At 36.6% G+C, this 19,185-nt stretch overlaps 2 protein-coding genes across 2 annotated transcripts; one reads left to right on the top strand and one right to left on the bottom strand.

The window, feature by feature from the left end:
- Positions 1-2,378: 2,378 nt before the first annotated feature.
- Positions 2,379-7,168, top strand: LOC140751884 (solute carrier family 22 member 1-like). The gene is made up of 7 exons (XM_073085974.1): positions 2,379-3,038; positions 3,425-3,617; positions 4,357-4,457; positions 5,119-5,270; positions 5,731-6,333; positions 6,420-6,601; positions 6,821-7,168. Exons 1-7 carry the CDS (start codon positions 2,872-2,874, stop codon positions 6,980-6,982), a joined length of 1,560 nt encoding a protein of 519 aa, XP_072942075.1. The 5' UTR covers positions 2,379-2,871; the 3' UTR covers positions 6,983-7,168.
- A 5,865-nt stretch (positions 7,169-13,033) lies between these two features.
- LOC140751774 (bile salt-activated lipase-like) lies at positions 13,034-18,953 on the bottom strand. The gene is made up of 3 exons (XM_073085814.1): positions 18,771-18,953; positions 13,579-14,846; positions 13,034-13,247 (listed from the first exon to the last, which is right to left on the bottom strand). The coding sequence occupies exons 1-3, from the start codon at positions 18,951-18,953 to the stop codon at positions 13,034-13,036; spliced, it is 1,665 nt and encodes a 554-aa protein (XP_072941915.1).
- Between the last annotated feature and the right edge of the window lie 232 nt (positions 18,954-19,185).

Raw genomic sequence — 19,185 nt, 5'->3', positions numbered from 1 at the left:
ATTTTGAATTTGTAACAAAAAGCAAAGTATGCCTTTATACCATGATTTGTTATAAGTAACAAAATAGTCCTGTTTAGGAATTCACTACCAGAATTCCAGGATTATATTGGTTCTTAACTGGTTAACTTGGTTCTTAATTGGTTGATTATATTGGAGCATCAAGAACCATTTGCGCCAATATCCTCAATCGTCATATTGCTGCAAACGGTAATTGCAATGAAACAGATCGATTGATATCGGGTATTCGAAAATAATTGCCCTTCTCATGAGATGCACAATTCCGCAATAAAATGTCATAACAAGGAGTAAACATTTTGTTTACAAATTTTACATTTACTATTGGAATCGGGTGAGTGATTTTAGGATTTCTGTAAAACGATATTGCCTTGTAATTGAAACCACGAACACTTCTACAGCTTTTACAAACAAACATAAAGCGGCCTTTTTTATAAAAAAATAATAGATTGGTAACTTTTAGGAAATACCATTCCACAGATAACTGATTATGGATAAATGTATGGGTTTGTGTTCTTCGTTTTTCACAAATGTATCGAGCAGGAATATCAGAGGTTAGTTATTACTCTAGTATGTCACAGAACATGCATATCACAGATGCAAGATCACTAACGAAATTACATAGACTCATCGTGAGGTTTTTGGGGCAGTGTCCGTATTCATACGCAGTACTACAAAAAAGAACAATATTCACATAACGGGCTACTGGTTCGGTTAGTTAACAAGAGGTAAATTGAAACTTCGATTATATCAACAAAATAAATTAATGGTTATTGTTATTAGAATCATCTTTCTATTTCTTGCGTCAAACCCATAACTTGGACGACATTTCTTTTGCAACAAAGTGATAACTAAAACAGAAGACAAAGATTCTGTAACAAAAAAACCGCAATAAGATGTTTGCGTCTGTATTTATATCAATCCTTGTGTCTTGTCCTGTTCAGTAGTACCCTACGAACCGTATAGTTATGGTCCAGTAAATGTGTTTACCTCCCTCGGATGCCTGCAACGTATGAGTACGTATATTCAACCTGCAAGACCTATTTGACCGTCGAATTTGGAACCAAAATGCAAACGGATATCACGAAACCAGGGAAGTGAATTGAGCTAGCAGTAAGTCTTGAGCAGTTTACCTGATCCGATAAGTAATTTGTGAATAAAGTCAATAATGGATTTAGGTTAAATGGCAGCAAAGAAGAAGTGTTAAGTGATACGAATACGTAGGTAAACTTTAATAGTTTTTATTTTCTTTTTTATAATTTGGAGTAGCAGACGAGCACGCAGTCCACCTGCTACGGTAAGTGGCTACTGCCGCCCATGGAAATCTGTAATAAACCCCAGTTAGGATTAGATTTCTATCCCAGGTCGACTTCAGGTAGACTCCAATCCTCTTTGAACGGATAAAACCACTTAATATGGTGCAAAGTGTACGTCAAAGTGTTTTTAAAGGATTAATAATATAAATGCAAAAACCGAAACTTATTAACGTATTACAAATGGGTTCGAAAATGGTCTCAGATGACATATTGTATTTATCTTGTAACCATCACAGGCATATTGGACCGCACAAAGCTAAGCCAGTCAAAGGGAATATACAGGGAATATTCGAATCTGACTTTGCCGACGTAGTGGCGATTCGACCAACATTTAATTTATCTAGGCTTTATTTACTTCATGGGGCTTTACATGACTTTGATGATGTTTGATGTCTTTTTGTAACATTTAAAGTATGTTGTAAAGCAGAAATAATAAACAGCTAAATATAAGGAATATTATCTATTAGAGCAACTAAACTATTTATTTTAACATCTGTAATCAATCCTTGAGTTAGTTCCATACACGAGATTCCTCCCGGTTGCGCCACTACACTTGAGGACTAAGCTGGAATACCTTGGTCAAGTATGTCTCCTTTACCACATTCTATAAACCAGAAAATAGCAGCGCTTAACATTGCTTTTATTAGATAGAAATTCGTGTGATGTTGATGCCGGCGAAGTCGAACTACAGAGGTCTTTTAAATACAGTTTCGTAATCTTGGTCTTTGTCCTCATGAGAAAAATCATCCGAAAAGTTCCATGACAAAAGGACGTTGACGATCAACCTGTTGTAGCTAACGTTCGTCCGATTAGAGAGTGCATCCATCCGTCCGGGCTACATCGGTCTGAACTGTGCGTTCAACAATATGAATGATGTACTGTGAAGTTAACTGTGTTACCTAGTGGTTACAAACTTGTTGCTAGCATTGATAGCATAGCAGTTAGAAACTCGACTTAGTACTTACTTGCTCGGTTTACTACTACTACTGTTACTACTTGCGGCTAACCTAGACCACTAATATTTATAACATGCAGCGTAATTACCTTTTACAAAGGCTTGATATTTCGTGAATAAGTTAATCAAAATATATAGATGAACACCTACATTTATACTTTCATTTCCATTTTTTTGCATTGAGATTTAAAGAGAAAATATTTTAAGATGCAAGAAGTCCCCTAGACATGCAAGGAATAAACGGAAGCTAGTGATTTTACCGTTTAAGGAGCATCTTCATTTAGAGTGTTTCAATATGCGCATTGAGTAAGACGCGCAAGTTTATTTTCAACTAACAACATAGTAATAAATAAAATGTGACTATTTGACGGTCATAAGCATATTAAATTTCCACTGCGTTAGTGCCCTCTCTTGAAATTACGGAAATTTTGAATTAAGAGTTAAAATTTAAAAAAATGATACTTAATTTGAAAGTGTTCATAATCGCAGTGCAAAAAGTCAAAAATTTCGTATTCAGATAGACCGGGTTATTTTTCAAAAAGTTTCGTTCAGTTAGTTGTCAAATAGGAATTGATTTTAATCAGAATGGGTGACGTAGAAGCAGAAAGCGTACATTTGGATGAGATTCTGAAGAAGTTCGGCGCTTTTGGTCGATACCAGGTCCAGGCGATACTGCTCATCGGTTTTGCATTTTTTAACAACGCAATGCATTGCGCCAATTATATCTTGGTTGCAGAGGATGTCCCGTATAGGTAACGTATTGGAGCAAAACCATTCTGAAGTTTTATAACTTGTATATACTTGTATATACTTTGTAACAAAAATGATAGAGGTACTGCCGTTAGACACATGCACAGCAAATTGTGGTGATTATATCAAACTCACCCATTATAGTGTCAGCCCATCTTGAATCACAGTCATCTGCGAACAAAATACAGTAAAACATTTATCAATATAAGTAAAGAAATAAGATGGTAAATATAAAGAAATATAATGGTACAATGGATTCGCACTCGCTTCTCGAAAAGTTCTACTGTTATTGATTTATTGTTTCCCTAAGTAAGCATGTTTGCTCGCTTCTATTCAAGAAGAACAAGAATATTCTTGTCTTCAAACTGATTTAATTCACTTTTTATAGATGCAAAATAGACCAGTGTGACTCTCAGAGCCAAGTTGTGGGTTCATGGCTCAATTTCACGACGCCTAATACCCGAAGTTGCTACAAGTATGGCTCTGATTATAAAGAATGCACTCCGTCTAGTTTCAATACTACCCTGCTCGAGCCGTGTGCTGAGTGGATCTACGAAACTGAAGACAGTTTCATTGGTGAGGTAAGATTATTTCTATTTATACGTTAAAGCGCATAGAACTCGCTGTTGTTTTATTTTGGTTTAAAGGGTGTCATGTATTCTTCATAAGTGTAATGCTTTTCGCAGAACAATCGTGATCATAATATTAGTTCCTGGTACGCTACATAATTGCGAGTTCGATCCTCGGTCAGACAGATTATGTAAACAACAAATTAAGACTTCTGCTCTGGGTCTGGGAATATGTATTGTATGTGGTATTCGTATAATCATGACACAGGAATAGTCCTAGTGTGTGTATATTTATTATTGAGCATCTTTTTAACCGAGAATAATTTAATATTCTGAATAATTTTACTACAACCTTACATAAATTTACTACGAACCGCAAGATTGAACAACTTTGGTTCTGATAATAGAAAATGCGGCTCCGATGCAATTTCAATGGAATACTTGAACTCAAGTTTCTACACAACTGTACTTGAAAAGCTTCCTAATGGGCCTTGTTGCCGAAGTAGATACAGAATGTTTATTATTTCAAAACTAACAGAAGATAAAAGATAGAATTTTCTGTTTATGTGTATTTAATATATAATAGAAATAGTTTTTGAGTCCATGATATGCAGATCTTATTTTGGTGTTGGTTGGTACCAATACCAAAAAGTAGTACTCTAAGGGTAGAGCCTATACATTGCTACCTAGCGTAACATAAAACAAAATGAGACAACAGCGCTAGAGAGAGACGAATATATTAAAAATTCAGTTTCAGTTGGCCTGCCAAGATTGGAAACGCACACTCGTTGGCACGATGCACAGCATCGGGCTTATGATCGGGTTGATGTTCCAGGGGCAATTGTCCGATAAGTAAGTAAATGTACCCAGACGATCATAACTTGAAGTTTTGGCACGGGTTCCGTGAAACTTGAGCGCGTAAAATGCTTTGGAAATAAAGTTTTAGTGTTACGCATCCTGTGAATTTGGTTTTATTTACAGAAGAAATGGATATTCAGATAGTTAACATTTCCAGTAGTTGATAAATTAGTAACTGGACCCTAATTGGAAGAAATTGATACTGAAATTGCATGTTTGTTAACACTCGTTATTTTAAATATAAATATCAAATGTTTTGCTCACCAAACATAGATATTTGACGATTTCTGTCTACTAGAAAATGTTAAATTTCCGTTTTTTGGCAAGAACGAATTGGATAGAGTGATTTTTGTAATAACAGCCGTAAATTTATAACTTATTAGATTAGATGAATTTTCCATAGGTGGTGGTGTGAAGACTATATATGTTATTTAACAAATTAAGCTGGCTACTTGGCTCCTTATTAAAATTCTCAACATTACTGAAGACAAGGAAAGACGAACATACTTTGTCTGGTCAACTATAGAACCACTGGGGTGCTAGTGTCATCTTATTTCTATTGACTTAAGACTAGTATCATGAGAATGAAATACGTTTTGAGCTACGTTTGAAGTTATAATATTACTACTAACTTTATTTGGTTTACTTGTTCCAGGATCGGTAGAAAAGCAGCGATTGTGATAGCAGGTTTAGCAGCAGCAGTTCTTGGCATAGCGAAGAGTTTTGCCACATCTTATATTACTTTCATTGCCCTGGAATTGATAGTTGCAGCATTCGGTGACAATTGTTCTCCAGCTTACATCATGAGTAAGATTTTGAAATCACTTATTTTTAAAATACTTGTACACAATTGTTATCTCTTTGATTGTCCGTCATCTTCATCTTCATCAACCCATTACTGTACCGTTGCCGGACACGGATACTTCTCAGATTGAATAAGATTAGCTCACAGACCATCCCGCTAGTCAATTGCGAATTGGTAGATTTCACATACCGTTGAGAGCTTTTTCTTTCAATGATTTCACAGGTATGCAGATTTTCTTACGTTGTTTTCCTTCATCATTAAAGCAAGTGAAAATTAAATTCTATTACGCAATTTAAAAAATACAGAGGTGCATACCTAGGATTCGAACTTCAGACTCTTTAATCGAGACGCCGTTCCTTTAAACTAGAATATTAGCATTGAGTATTAGGAATTTAGCATTGTAACTATGATTTCCATTATTCACAACCATAATTGCTATAAGATATTCGATATCCATTCCAGGTGTAGAGTTAGTACACAAAGACTACAGATTACAACAACAATTATACCTCAGTATAATTTACGCTACGGGTGGAGTTGCCTTCGCTGCAGCCGGATACTATGTACGGTATTGGAGGAATTTCATCAGAGCCATATATGCACCATCGATATTATTCATATTAATTTACTTTGTTATGGACGAAAGTGCGAGATGGTTGCTAAGTAAAGGCAAAAAGGAGGAAGCGACAAAATTGTTGTTAAAAATCGCGAAGATGAACAATGTAGATCTCGATAAGGCAGCACTCAAGAATATACAATGTGAAGAACCGATCACGCAGAAGTCACCAATGATGGAGACTTTTCGCTCAAAGATAGTAGTTCGGCGTTTCTTGATATGCCTCATCTGGTGGATATCTTGCACGTTTGTATGCTTCGGGCTAATAGTCAATGTTGTATCGTTAGCGGGTAATAAGTATGTGAACATTGCTTTCATGTCCCTATCTGACATACCAGCGAGTTTTGCTATGGTTTATACCTTGAAGAGATTTAATAGAAAGAAGCCTCTATTGATATCTTTCTTGACAGCTGGTTCACTATGTTTGATTCAACCGTTTATACCACGAGGTACTTTTTACATTATATTTTCTTTGTATTATATATTTTAATCATTATTAGATCTCAGTTATTCTTATTCCTTGTTTTCTTTTCAGAACATCTGTGGCTCTCAGTTGGGCTGTATTTCCTTGGGAGATTCGTTTCTACGTTTACATTTTCGACTGTTTACATGTATACATCAGAGTTATTTCCAACTTACTCCCGGAATTCACTACATGCCTTATGTTCTGGGATAGGACGAATAGGTTCTATTTTGGCACCAATGACACCTCTTTTAGTAAGTGATGTAAAAATATTACAAGCATTAAATTAGTTTTTAACTTACATAACATTTATGTTAAAACTATTTTTACCTATCTTCTCAAGAGTGTTTATTATAAACTAGAAATACAGAAAATAGCCACTGTTGTATTAACAATCTTGATGTATGTCTCACAATTTCGTAATTTATAATTTGTTTTTATTTTCATAATTAATGTTTCATGAATGTTTTCAGACCCAGTATGCTGAAAGTCTTCCAACGCTTCTGATAGGATCAATATCAATATTTGCCGGTCTTACAACTCTTTTGGTACCAGATCTTGCTGATGAACCATTGCCTGATAATGTCCAACAAGCCGAGACCATTGGTCGGGTCAAAAGTAAATGTTGCTCATAATAAAAATATACCTTAAGCAAATTTGAAGGGAAATGTTACCTTATGTTGAAATATTTGATCTTTCAGTTTGAAAAGTTATCTTACATTGTTATTTTGTTGTAAGTCTTAATTATGTGTTCGAAAACTTCGATGTTAAAACGCTATGATTTGTAATAAACACTCATTATTAAATTTATAAACATTTTAATTAATTATATTCCTCATATTAAAGAGTATCTAATAATGTTAATTTACATTATCACGAACTTAGATTTTAGAATATCGTGTATGTCAAAAAATACAAAAGAACTACATAGATATGCTTGAGAAATCTTCAAAGACTATCGTAGTAGATTATGGCCTTAACCCGTATCATCATGATGAAAAACTCGTATCCAGAGCAACAATAATGGATTTATCACGACAAGTCATAATCAGTATGGATAGCTCCAGCAAGAAACAGGAAAGATGTAAAAACGGGAATATCAACGTAGATCTTGCTTACAATGAGCCGTGCGGTTTTACAAAAGAATGATAAAGAGCAAACGGCCTTTGTGCTCGGTTCGTGAGTTTAGAGCAAATCCATTTAGCTTTTAATTAAGCTTTGCATCTTCCTTGTACATTCAGGGAATTGTTTAGTAAGATTTTTCTGTTATGCGAGTTGCAAAGCGGCACGTAATTCAGTCATGTTAAGTGATATTTTGTGTTTAGCTATTTTAATGTTCTAGTTTTGGGCATTGATTTATTCCATAATAATAGGAACCCTATATTTGATTTTAGTACTTTTTATTTAATATGCTCTCAAAAGCTATGGAGCGTGTTGTAAACACGCAGCTCCTTAGGTACCTGGAAGAGCACCGGCTGATCAGCGATCACCAATATGGTTTTCGCAAGGGCCGATCAGCTGGTGATCTTCTTGCGTACCTCACTCACCGTTGGGCGCAGGCTGTTGAGAGCAACGGGGAGGCATTGGCCGTAAGCCTGGACATCGCTAAGGCCTTTGACCGGGTCTGGCATAGGGCCCTTCTCGCGAAGTTACCATCTTACGGTCTTCCCGAGAGGTTGTGCACATGGACTGCCAGCTTTCTGTCTGAGCGGCATATTAAGGTCGTAATTGACGGGTGCTGCTCAGACACGAAGCTCATCAACGCTGGCGTGCCCCAAGGGCCTGTATTATCTCCCACGCTTTTTATTCTGCATATCAATGATATGCTGCTAAAAATCGGTGGCATTCATTGCTATGCAGATGATAGCACGGGAGATGCTGTGTACACAGGCCGTGCGAACACCTCTCGGACATTCGTGGAAGAAAGCAGAATCCGACTTGTGTCTGAAATCGAGAACTCTCTGGAGCGGGTCTCGGAATGGGGTCGTCTTAACCTTGTTGAGTTCAACCCCTCGAAGACACAAGTCTGCGCGTTTACCGCTAAAAAAACCCCATTCGTCATAGCGCCTAAGTTCCAAAGTACCCCGCTCACCATTGGTAAAAGTGTAGGGATCCTGGGAGTCGACATCTCGTGCGACGTGCAGTATCGGAGTCATTTGGAAGTTAAAGCCAAGTTGGCTTCAAAGAAACTGGGCGTCCTAAACAGAGCCAAGCAGTACTTCACTGGGGGGCAACTCCTGCTGCTTTATAAAGCGCAAGTGAGGCCCCACATGGAGTACTGCTCGCATCTCTGGGCAGGGGCACCACAATACCAACTTAACCCACTTGACTCCGTACAGAAACGCGCGGTGCGAATCGTCGATGACCCAGTGATCTCTGATCGGTTAGAACCCTTAAGCCTTCGGAGGGACATAGGTTCCCTCTGCGTGTTCTACCGACTTTACAATGGTGAGTGTTCTGAGGAACTGTTTGATCTGGTGCCTACGTCGCCTTTCCTTCATCGCACCACTCGCCGAAGGATGAAGTTCCATCCACATCAACTGGACCCGTGGCGGTCCTCCACGGTTCGGTTTAATAGATCATTTTTGCCGCGTACGTGCAAAATGTGGAATGAACTTCCTCCTGAGGTATTCCCTCAGGACTATGACATGGGGCTCTTCAAGAGGGGTGTAAAAAGAGCTCTCCTTCAAAGCCGGCGATGCATTGGCGACTCCTCTGGTGTTGCAAATGTCCATAGGCGACGGTGACTGCTTTCCATCAGGCAGCCCGTCTGCCTTATCGTTAGGTTACATATAAAAAAAAAAAAAAAAAAAAAAAAAATTAATATAAATGTGGAAAGGTGTGCAAAGTCTATGTGATATCTATGCACATGGGTGGTAGAGTATGGGAGCTAAAAAGTTCACACTTGACGAGAGATCACACAGTAACGGGACAGTATAATTAATTAAGAGAAAATAGGAATGCCGGAAGTTTACATGTTGTCCAAACTGGCCAAACTGGCCAATGCTGGCAAACTGGTCGATGCTGGCCAAACTTGAGGACCAGTTTAAAATGCATTGTGTATCTCTTTTTTACCATACTTCAAACCAGGACAGCAGTGCTACACTACTGTCCTGCTAATATTATAAAGGCTAATAGATGCAATGAAGTAGGACTACGAGGGTTCTTTAAAATTTTAATTATCTTATAACAACATGCGCTTAATATCCAGCCCTTCATATCCCGTCAATAGGGCCCGGCAATTACCTCCCGAGCTGAGTTCGTAATCTCCGAGGTATAATTAATTATTTTAATGCTGTGTCTTTCCGTTTTAATGGCGGAGATAGTCATTTAAAATTAATGGTCGGCCATCTTGTTGCTCATCAAACTGAGCCGTTAAATAAACGGGCATAGATAATGACGGGCCTCTGATCGAAAAGATAAATTATTATTGTTTTTAGGTTTTAATTAGTGTGAGGTATTTTTAATGGTATTGTATTGGTTAGAGGTTAGATAAAGACGAAGCATTGCAACTCAGTACTCAGAAGTAATTGTGAATGACTTAGACTTCATTAATAAGCTTTAGTTATTGTTGCACATCAGGTGGGAAGCTTGATATTTTTATGATATGAGCAAACTAATCAATATGGTCACACGAAGATGGTAGAACCATTTTTGGTTCGACTCCGGAGACACCATCGATAGACCTGTTTCTGCCTTATAACAGCAGTGTTTAAGCGGTGTTCTGCTGCTTGAAGTAGTAATAGAGGTGTAATACTTATCAGAGGCATTTCAACTTAATCCGCAGGTAGTAACGCATCTGTGACTTAGCTCAGGTAGGAATCTCTTCATATCTGGAGTTGGTTACAGATATCTATGTGCGGTAGTAGCTGCTTACCATTAGATAGGCTGCATAATCGTTTGTTACTTCTATATCACAAAAATACACACTTGCTATTTCTATATTACAAAAAAATACTTGACTTATACTTAAAGATACCCAAACTCTGAATTCGTTGTTAAGTTGTCCAATTGAACCCAAAACGATCTTAGCTTGTATAATACCTCGAGTGTTTCAAAAACGCGAACATGACCCTATCCGAAATCCGAACTAATCCGAACATGTACCTCATCCAACATTAATGCCTAATACAGCACAGACAGATACACAAACAAATTAATAATTTAGTAGCAATCTGCAGTATTTTTGATGTCCCCCTCACAATAAAGAGAATTCAAATGGGGCTTCTGTCGGCAGATAACAGTACCGCGTTTAATATTAACGCGTAGCGTCATTACAACAGATTGTAATGGTACGATTTTGTGACTAACCTTAGTCGTAAACGCTTACCGGAATTAGCTATTGCATTTTCAATTTTGTTCATTTTATAATCATATTATTATTATAGGAAAAGTTAATTTTAAAAATTAAGCTTAAGGTATATTTTGACGTCCTGAGACGGCCCTTTTCACAACTGCGAAAGGTCAAGATCATACTCCATAATGCTGCTCCAATGTGAATTTCGGTTTGGCTGCAATCCTTTATAACCAACTTCAAAAAAGTAGAGGTTTCTCAATTCGTGTTTTTTATATCCGGGTACGGGTTCTCACAAATTAAGAAGCATTGGATAATGCTGCACCGTCCTGCTACAATGTAGATTAGTGGGGTCAGTTAGTGGTAATTCCTGTCGGACGTATACAGATGGCTTGGAACAGGTTAATAAGGAGTGTATAAATACCCAAAACAAAAACCTATATTTGTAATTTATTTGTCTGCATGACTTAGCAATCGAACGTATCACTAAGCGTGTCAGAGTATAGTCACCGCTCCACCACGGGGACGCTCGCATTTTTCTGTTCTTTATTTATTAAAAACGCTACTTCATGTGTGCGTAAGTATGTGTATAAGCACAACCCTTACAAAGATCACGACATTCAAAATTTAAACATCGTTGTTCACGAACGCATCACATGAAAACTCAAGATGAATAGATTGTCACTCTCGCCTTTTATCCGGACCGTTTTTGCAACGTCAAGTGCGGACGCCGTATGATAAAATATGATGCGACAAAAACTGAATTAATGGATGCAGACGACTCTTATATTAATTACGTTCTGTATTGCTCCGGGTTTTTCGTTTTAAATTCCTTTTTTAGATTCCCGCCGACGGATATTTAATTATCCGGTGTTCTTTTTGCGTTAGTACAAATCCTGTTAGAGAACAATTCTATTTCTATTTATATCTATGGTAGATTATTCTTAGTTCCATTATTATTTCACATTAAAAAGAACGATATAATATGTTGTTTCTTAAAAATGCCGTCTACTAAGGGAGATTTATCCGAGGCATTCCAACTTTATCCTCAGGGGTAGCAACGCATCTGTGACCGACTTCACGTAGTACTCTCATCTTATTTGGGATTGATTATATGTGCGGCAGTTGCCACTTACCACGAGCGAGACTGCGTGCTACTTTCACCAGAATGTTATGAAAAGGCCTATACCAAATAAATACGTATTATGTGATATTTTGCATTGCCACGTTGGTAAATATAAAAGCAACATAAGACAGGTCATTGCAACGAGAAATTCTACTTATATTTGATACAATTACCCAAGTTACTCCTGAAATTCCTTTATCTCTAGTTGCTTGTTTTGCTCCTAGTCATTAATAAATAAGATATTAGTGGAAACTTTAGTGATATGAGCCTTAATTTTTTAACCTATTTTTAAGTGTTATATTGTATATGTGCATTGAGCATGTTTCTTAAATAAAAATAAATAAATATGGCCTTGTGAATGGACTAATAAGTACGAGTGAATTACCGACCAGTAATTTATAACACTAATGGAAAAATTACACGCCACAATTAATCCGTAATGTGCAGGAACAGTGTGGCGACATGCGGTTATTAATTTTGCGAGTTAATAGAAAAATGTCAAAAACTGTAGGGTATTAATTTCACGGGCCATTAAGCCGGCTCGCCATCCGATATCGGATCGTTTGAAGCTAATCTGGTAATGACTTTATTAGCTACAAGAACTTGGGTAACATTCTTTATTCTCATAACATTAGTTTTCCGGTTGAGGAAACTTTGTTTTAATACTGGAATAGCAATCGAGCTCCTGGTAAGTAGAGAGCTACTGCTTATGGACATTTATAATTAACGCCAGATAAGATTAGATTCCTACCTGAGATTGGACACAGAGGCGCCACCACCCCAATCTTATCTGGGGTTGAGTACGAGTGTCATTTACCACCAGGTGGACAACATGCTCGTCTGCTACAATGCATTATATAGAAAAACTAGTTGTACCCGCGGCTTCGCCCGCATCTTAAAGAAATAATATGACATACATAAAATGTGTACCTGCATTGGAATGACAGTGGTGCCATCTGTCGAAAATTGGTCTTACAAACACCCAACCCCTCGTGCTTGCTAAAGACCATCACTTAATCAAATGCATAGTTTCCGATTCTATAACTACTTACAAATTAAAAATTAATTAAAAAAACCTTTTCCTACGGACTATGTTGTGAATCTAAACCATTCTCAAGTCCCCTTGAACACACACAACAAATTTCATCAAAATCAGTCCAGTCGTTTAGGATAAGTTCAGTGACGTACACACACACATAAGAAATATATATATAAAGATGAAATGATATTATCCTTCATTTGCAATTTTATTCAAGAACTTAAGAATTATTTAACAGTATTAATTCCATCTTCTGTTATTCGATATCCATTTTGATATTGTCCGTACATCTTAAAGAACAGATCCAGGAAGGTCATCCTTCGATTGAATGGCCTGCGTTCAAGAGTTAAGTCGGAATCTATGTTATAGTAATACCAATTGGAGTCTGTAATCGGTTCCCATTTCACCGGTAGTAGGTCAGAAGTTTCTGGGGTTGGGTCACTGAAACAATTGATTATATTATAAGCAGGATATCAATTGAACTGATCAATTTTAGAATTCATATAAATCTACTTATGTTACATCAACAAATTCAATGTAATCTTCAGAAAAGTAAGTTAATAAAATTTCTATTGTATATTTCATCATCCTAAATATTTATAGATACTTTTAAACTACATATACGGCATTAATTGTAATACTTTATTAATTTCAGTTGAAATTGAAATGACACGGATTCATTTAGCACCTAGTTTTCAACGTTATCTCATATTTTTAGATATCGCGTGATATTGTGATTACTATATGATATATCTACCTAAGTACTACTTACCCATATTTAGCAAAATTAGTCCACATTGTAGTCATTCTATCAATCATTAACTGATCTTCAGGAGTAGGTGAATCAGGGAGTGAATTCATATCAAATAAGTATCCTAGCTCATCTGCATGGATAGCACCAGGTACCGTCACGTTATTTGCTATTTTATAATGGTTTCTAGCACTGTCATATGAAAACATATATTGGTATATTTTCTGTGCACCATTCGACATGTAATGAGCTATTCTGCGCTGAGTTGGATGAACATATGTAAAGTCGGAATCAAAATCAGCTAGTTCTTGTTTTACATCCACACTTAGTTCTTCATCACCGATATAAAAGTTTCTGACCAATTGCTCTGCTTCTGCTAGTTGTTCCTCATTAAATGTAAAGTAATTTTTCAGAAATGTACCAAAATAGTCTAAACCATTGTAGTAACTATTATCTTTGGATGAGTGGACAAAGTACCGTTCGTTATTATTGAATCCCAATAATATAGGCGTTATTCTAACTTTTGGTACTTTCCTGTTAATTGTGTAATCAGGAACATATATCTCTACTCCGTCCAATTGTTCTTCAACGCACGCATTAAACACCAATCCGAGATTATGGGCAACTCCTACAAGTAACGTTGGGTCTACTGTTTTCAAAAAACTTACTGCTTCTCTAAAATCTTCAGTCTCAAATCCTAGGTTGCCAGCGAGAACAATAGGTAATTCAGTGTTTTCTAGTATTGTTTCTCCTGTTACTGGTGCTAGTGGAGAAAGAGAGTTACCACTTTGTAAAATGGCTTTATTAAAAAGGTTTTCGTCTTCAGCCATCAGAAAGAAATCAACTGAGCGGCCGCCAGCACTTTCACCAACTATTGTTACTCTGTCAGGATCACCTCCAAATGCTTTTATATTGGCCTTAACCCATCTTAATGCTATTAATTGATCTTTTAATCCTTGGTTGCCAGGTACTTCAGGTGTTCCTAAGCACATGAATCCATATAATCCAGGACGGTAGTTAAAAGTAACCACCAGTACGTCATGGCGAATTAAATACTTGGTTCCATACTGCGATTTTCCTCCAGAGCCTCTCATAAATCCACCAGCATGAATACTAACCATAACAGGTAGAAGATTTTTGGTAGTAGCCGAGTTAGGTACGTGGACATTCAAATGTAGACAATCTAAGGTTCCTACAACAACTTTGTTAGTTTCATCAAATTGGGGACATTTTGAAGAGTCGTCATATGCTTCAAATGTATCATTGAATACTGGATAGGGGGTCGAAGGCTGTAAAAAAATTAAATATCAAATAAAGGAAAGTTATAATGAAAACATGATTATAATTGTTGAGAAATAATAAAAAAAGGGCAAAATTTCAAAAAGAGATCATCTCAAAGCTGACGATTTCTTTGGGCTTATCAAAGATATATACGTGTAATCTTTGATTCGTTCGCTCCTTTTTAATAACTAAATAACATCGAATGAATATGTAGGGAAGCTTAAAATATTATCTTAGTCGAGTAGATTGATGAAAGATAAAATTATGTTTTTTCTTGATTCAAGAATTTGGTTAGTTAGTAAGATTACAGTGATAACATACGAAGTATTTTTACTCCACTCCGTACCTACTTATAACAACAATTGTACTACATTTTTATAACCTACGCGCTTTATTAAAAACAAAAATAGATCGTTTGACTTGAAGTTGGAAGTTAAACGCTACATGAGTTCTAAACCTTATTTTTCTGCTGTAATTAACTAAATTAGAGTTACTTAATATAACGAGCCAATTAATTCCCCCATATTTAATATATTTTCGTTATTAATTGGTATTGCAGTAGGATCATTATGACATGAAGTAGGGTTACGGGCAGTGTAGCCCTCTTAAACCACTTTAACTCTGAGCGCTCATTACAAGGGTTGGGGTGAATTCAAAAAGTATGGAACAAACCATCACGCTCAAATGTTCAAATGTGTGTATATTAAGAGCAATAAAAATTGCAATTAAGTAATCCTGCTGATGCAGGTTGTGGTTGAATTAAAAATGTGTAAATAATGGAAACTGTTTAAAATATATAAATAATAGAAATAATGTTTATGTGTGCAGGGTTCCGTATCCAAAGGATAAAAAGGGACGCTATTACTAAACTTCCACATGGATCTAGCTCTCGAATTATAAGCATATACATAAAATATAAACGTTAAAAATAAAGGATATTAAGAAAATGATATCTTTCGAAGTTTTTCGATTAATCTAATGAGTCAAGGCATGAAATTGTATAGTTGCTATGATATCAGAAATTAAAAAAAATAAATACAAGTTCGACTCTCTATTATTGGGAAATACAAGATTATCTATTATACTCTTACAAGATATTTTATCTTATATCTAAGAGTGAAAATTTGCATTTAATACGGATGCAAATGGTATTAAGTATGTTTAAATATACTTTGAAGGTGGTTCGACTCCGGCGGCACCACCGCCACACCTATTTCTACCTAACAACAGTAGTGTTAGGCGCTGCTGTGTTCCGTTTTGAAGGGTGTGGTAAGGGAGACATACTTTTCCGAGGCGTTCCAGCTTAGTCCTCAGGGGAAGCGGCGCATCTGTGGCCGACCTCAGGTAGGAATATATAATCCTATCTGGGGTTGATTACAGATGTCCATGGGCGGCAGTAGCCACTTACCATCAGGTGGACTGCATGCTCGTCTGCTACTCCTATATTATAAAAAAAATACTTCAAGGATTCTATAGCTATCCTAAAACACGAGTTTTGACTAGGCAAAATATTTGTCTTGTCATACATAGCCGTTTTTACCGACAACTGTAGTAGGTTAGTCCCATCCTTCTCCAATACAAATTGCTGGAACTATGATAAGGTTTGATGGTATTTGTTCAATGATAACCATGGAGACCGGTAGTTTAAAGTGACGTACCGTCATGGTGATAATAAACCCATCGCTCTTCTTAGAGAGATCGGGCATCTGTGATGTTACTTAATCTAAGATATCGGTTAGATTAACGAATTTGATAAAAATTACACGTTTTATGTCTGATATTATTTATTTATTATGGTTTATGGTAAAGAAAATTTAGTATCTAAATTGAAAATTCATGCATTCTACCATGAGTACATTTATAAAGTAACGTATGAATAGTAATGTTTTCACTGCGGTTCGTATAAGCATTTCAAATATTGCCCTCCTTTTATCGGTCAAATATGACTTGTTTCGTTGTATTATTATTTAGTTGCTCAACTACCTTTACGGAACTAGCGACAAGACAAACGGTCCTAAACAATCAAACTGAACACAAACATAGTTGTTCCGAGCGCCAATTGCATCAGGAGTAATCGCTTTAGCGTTGTAGGTATGCTTAGTTTAGTTTACCGATGACCTTTTTTTACGTGGGGAAACTCTGCATGGGTTCCACTCAATTGCACGGGCAGCGGAGGTACAAAATGTTATAGAATGAAAGTTATAGATAATTTAATTAGAGACCATAATTACTATTATATTTTTAACGACGAATAGTTTGCCTGATAGAACGTGAAAACCCTTTCAAGATAGCGGTCCAGGAACAAGAGTTGCAGTTCTACAAACTAGGATTTAGCTTTACACTATCTCCTCTGACGTCCAAAAAAAAAAAATTAATTTAGCGTTCTATGACTTTTGCGACCCAAATGTAACATTTCGATAGTTTAAACGATTAACACTGTGATTTAACGATGGGCTGCAATTTGTTCAGAAATTACGCTCTGTAATATTATTATATCTTAGGAAACTATAACTATTGGATTAAATTGAATTATGGCAATTAACAATTTTTCACGTCACCTAATGTTTTCTGTAGTAATATTGGTTTACCAGTGTAATATTAAAATACGGTAGTGTGGTTTATATCATATTTATTGACAAGTTTTGGCAGCCATTTGCAATTTGGAATGAAGCCGACCTTTTTGGTCGCGCATTGTCAACCGCTATGTTGTAACGTTAAATACCGTTTTTAGAATAACTAAACATATCTAAAGTGTACTTTGTTTAACTATGTTTGGCAAAGGGAGATCTCCCGCCGGCCTAGGTGATATTGCCTGGCGAGCAGTCGTGCTCCGACATTCTCAGTTCGGAGCTTATATGTATGCGAGATGTAGAGAAAATTTCGATAGCGTGATTCAGAATACTCGTGGTGCCATCTATTGACGAGTAGCGGGAAGTCGTCACATATAAATTAGATATTTATAACGAAGGGGAAATGACTTCTATCTATATCTCAGGTGTTCAGGTTTACACGCGAGGTTTTCTGAAGTGCCTGTGGCGCTTTAACCTCGGAGTCCCCGGTTGAGCGGGCGAATTTCAACCACTATGTTATCACTATACCAATGGAAGGCGGTGATAGCTTATTATTAGAAGGATTGCTACTAAATAAAAGAAAGATAGCGTTTTGTAATAATCGATGGCAGGTGTCTGTTTGCTGGAGACTTAAAACTATTCCTAGAAGTTCAGATTTCGAGTAGTCCATTACTTTAATTGCGTCTTTGAACTGGGTTTGACTTCTATTTGACGCGGAAAGGCCCAATAAGGAACGTCCAAGTTCGATAGAGAAAATTATAAGATGGCAAAGTTTGATATCAAATTAAGGTGCAATTTAGGTGATGGGAAACTTTACATTGAGAATATTAAGATAATATTTAATTAGGCGTAACGTAGTTAACATACTTTTCTTTATAATATAGGAGTAGTAGACGAGCATGAAATCCACCTGATGGTAAGTGTCTAGTACCGAACATCCGTAATCAACTCCCGAGAAATTATTAGATTCCTATCTGAGATCGATAAAAGATGAGATCACCTGAGAATTAAGCTGGTATGCCTCGGGAAAGTATATCTATCTTAAAATCTATCCACTTCCTTTAAATCATAAACACCACCACAACTATTTCTGCCTAATAGCAGTGTTAACCGCTGCTGTCTTCCGGTTTAGAAGGTGTGGTAAAGTAGATATACTATATCCGAGGTTTCCAGTTCAGTCCTCAGTGGAAGCAACGTAAGGTTATGTGGCCGATCTTAGTTAGGACCCTTATCTTATCTGGGTTTGATTACAGATGGGCGGCAGTGGCCACTTAATATCGAACGGACTGCTCGACAAAAAAAGCATTAAAAAACGTTTGCTCAAAAAAAATAGTTCTACTTACAATTCTAATGATAACTTACCCCAAACGGATTATCCAAATCAACTTTAGCGTAGGGTATACCCAGAAACATGGAGTATTCGCCATCATCGGCCCTTATGCCCTTGATCAAGCCCACATTTGTTTCTACCAACGGATCCAATCCATTGACAATGTGTGTGAGCAGTAAAATTATTTGTAGTAGTATGAGTTTCAAATGCCCCATTTTGTATTATTTTCTCTATTGAGTCGGCCACGGACCCTGTGTGAGAAAACGATACCTATTATGTTAATCGTGATAGTATTTTGATAATCTATTTTAGATTTACTATTTGGTACAAGAAACCGTTATTAGTCCTGGGACACATAAAAAAAGGTCTAGTCGAAGTCTTAGAGTCTGGTCAAGAACGAGTTGCTTACTGACGGTTTGTTTTCTACTTCTTGGGTCAAAAAGTATT

Source organism: Epargyreus clarus, unplaced genomic scaffold, assembly GCF_041222505.1.
Source record: "Epargyreus clarus isolate Ecla_fem2 unplaced genomic scaffold, WU_Ecla_fem_2.2 ptg000023l, whole genome shotgun sequence".
NCBI lineage: Eukaryota > Metazoa > Arthropoda > Insecta > Lepidoptera > Hesperiidae > Epargyreus > Epargyreus clarus.
This window is presented reverse-complemented; position numbering and strand designations above follow the sequence as displayed.